General features: G+C 55.0%; 1 protein-coding gene across 1 annotated transcript; it reads right to left on the bottom strand.

The window, feature by feature from the left end:
• Positions 1-1,017: 1,017 nt before the first annotated feature.
• On the bottom strand, positions 1,018-1,281 carry GNI_139720 (hypothetical protein; the record flags this gene model as incomplete). The annotated part of the gene is made up of 1 exon (XM_011134230.1): positions 1,018-1,281. A coding segment is annotated over one exon (264 nt), but the record flags the coding sequence as incomplete, so codon positions are not given.
• Positions 1,282-1,430: the final 149 nt, after the last annotated feature.

Raw genomic sequence — 1,430 nt, 5'->3', positions numbered from 1 at the left:
CTACAACTGAGCCGACCACGACCACGACGGCTACCACTGAGCCGACCACGACCACGACGACTACAACTGAGCCGACCACGACTGAGCCGACCGCGAAGGCGGAGACGGGCAGCTCGAGTCACGGAATCGCGATTGGCATAACTGCTGCGACGGCCGGCGTGATTATGGGGGTGGGTGGCGCCGTGTACCGTTTCAGAGGCGGCGAGGACGAGTATCCGGAAGGAATCAGTGAAGGCGCCAGCGTGAGCCTTGAGTCTTACGACTACATGGATGATGACACGTTCATTTAATTTGACAATAAACGGATTTAATGATAATTAACGGATTTAATGATAATTAACTGATTTAATGATAATTAACGGATTTAATGATAATTAACGGATTTAATGATAATTAACGGATTTAATGATAATTAACTGATTTAATGATAATTAACGGATTTAATGATAATTAACGGATTTAATGATTGATTTAGGTTTTACCGTGGATCCTGGCGGATGCATGACTAAAGCATGACCGTACGAGGATTGTGAGTTCAGGGCCAAGGTTCTAGAGACTCACTGTTGGGATTTTTCAGCAAGTGACAGGGTGGCGATGAGAAGCCCGAATTTTTGCAATGTTACATTCAGTTAGTGCTCTTGTTACGGCGCACCCACCCGCACCCCTGGCGGGCTTTTTATTGACTACTAACCCCGGGCCCCTCCTGGGCACTACTGACCTCCCACACGTAATGTTTTTGGTACAGCCTGGTCTTAGTGTTGTCAGGTTACTTGAACTGTGTGTGTTGTCAGGTGCAGTTGCGGGTGCTCCGTTGCAGTTGCGGGCGGGCGCTCCGTTGCACTTGCGGGCGGGCGCTCCGTTGCACCTCTGCACCTAATTTGTTTGGTGATGGCGGACCGTGGGCAGTCTTTAGATAATCAAGAGCCAACCTTGACACCGCCTCTCGGGCCGGTTCAAGACCGGACTCCAGAAGCGCCAGCGACTCAGACGCCACCAGCCCAGGAGGCGGCAGCCCACGAGGCGCACGAGGCGGCCGTTGAGGAGGGGGTGATCGCGCCCCGTTATCGTGAGGACTCGCCCAGCGACACGGGCGACGAAGGGGAGATGCGGCGAACGACGACGGAGGAGTTAGAGCGGCTGTTGGACGGACCCGAGAAGGAGTATGACTTGGCGGTGGCGAAGGCGCGTCCGGCGGCGGACCTACGTTGGTTGTTTGGCATGTTGCTGCTGCTGGCGTCCACGTTGGTGACAGTGACTTATTTGACGCAGTACCTGGGGGGGCTGCGGATCACGAGTACACAAATCCCGAACGAGTCCTGCGACCTAGGCATCGACGACGTGGGCGCGTTCGTCTGGCCTGCGCAGGTCGCCGCTTGCGACGGCATTGTCGGCGGAGATGCCATCGAACACCTCAGCGCCAACCGCCAGCG

This window comes from Gregarina niphandrodes, assembly GCF_000223845.1.
Source record: "Gregarina niphandrodes unplaced genomic scaffold scaffold00037, whole genome shotgun sequence".
Classification (NCBI taxonomy): domain Eukaryota; phylum Apicomplexa; class Conoidasida; order Eugregarinorida; family Gregarinidae; genus Gregarina; species Gregarina niphandrodes.
The sequence above is the reverse complement of the archived record's forward strand: the minus strand, read 5'-3'. Positions and strand labels throughout refer to the sequence as shown.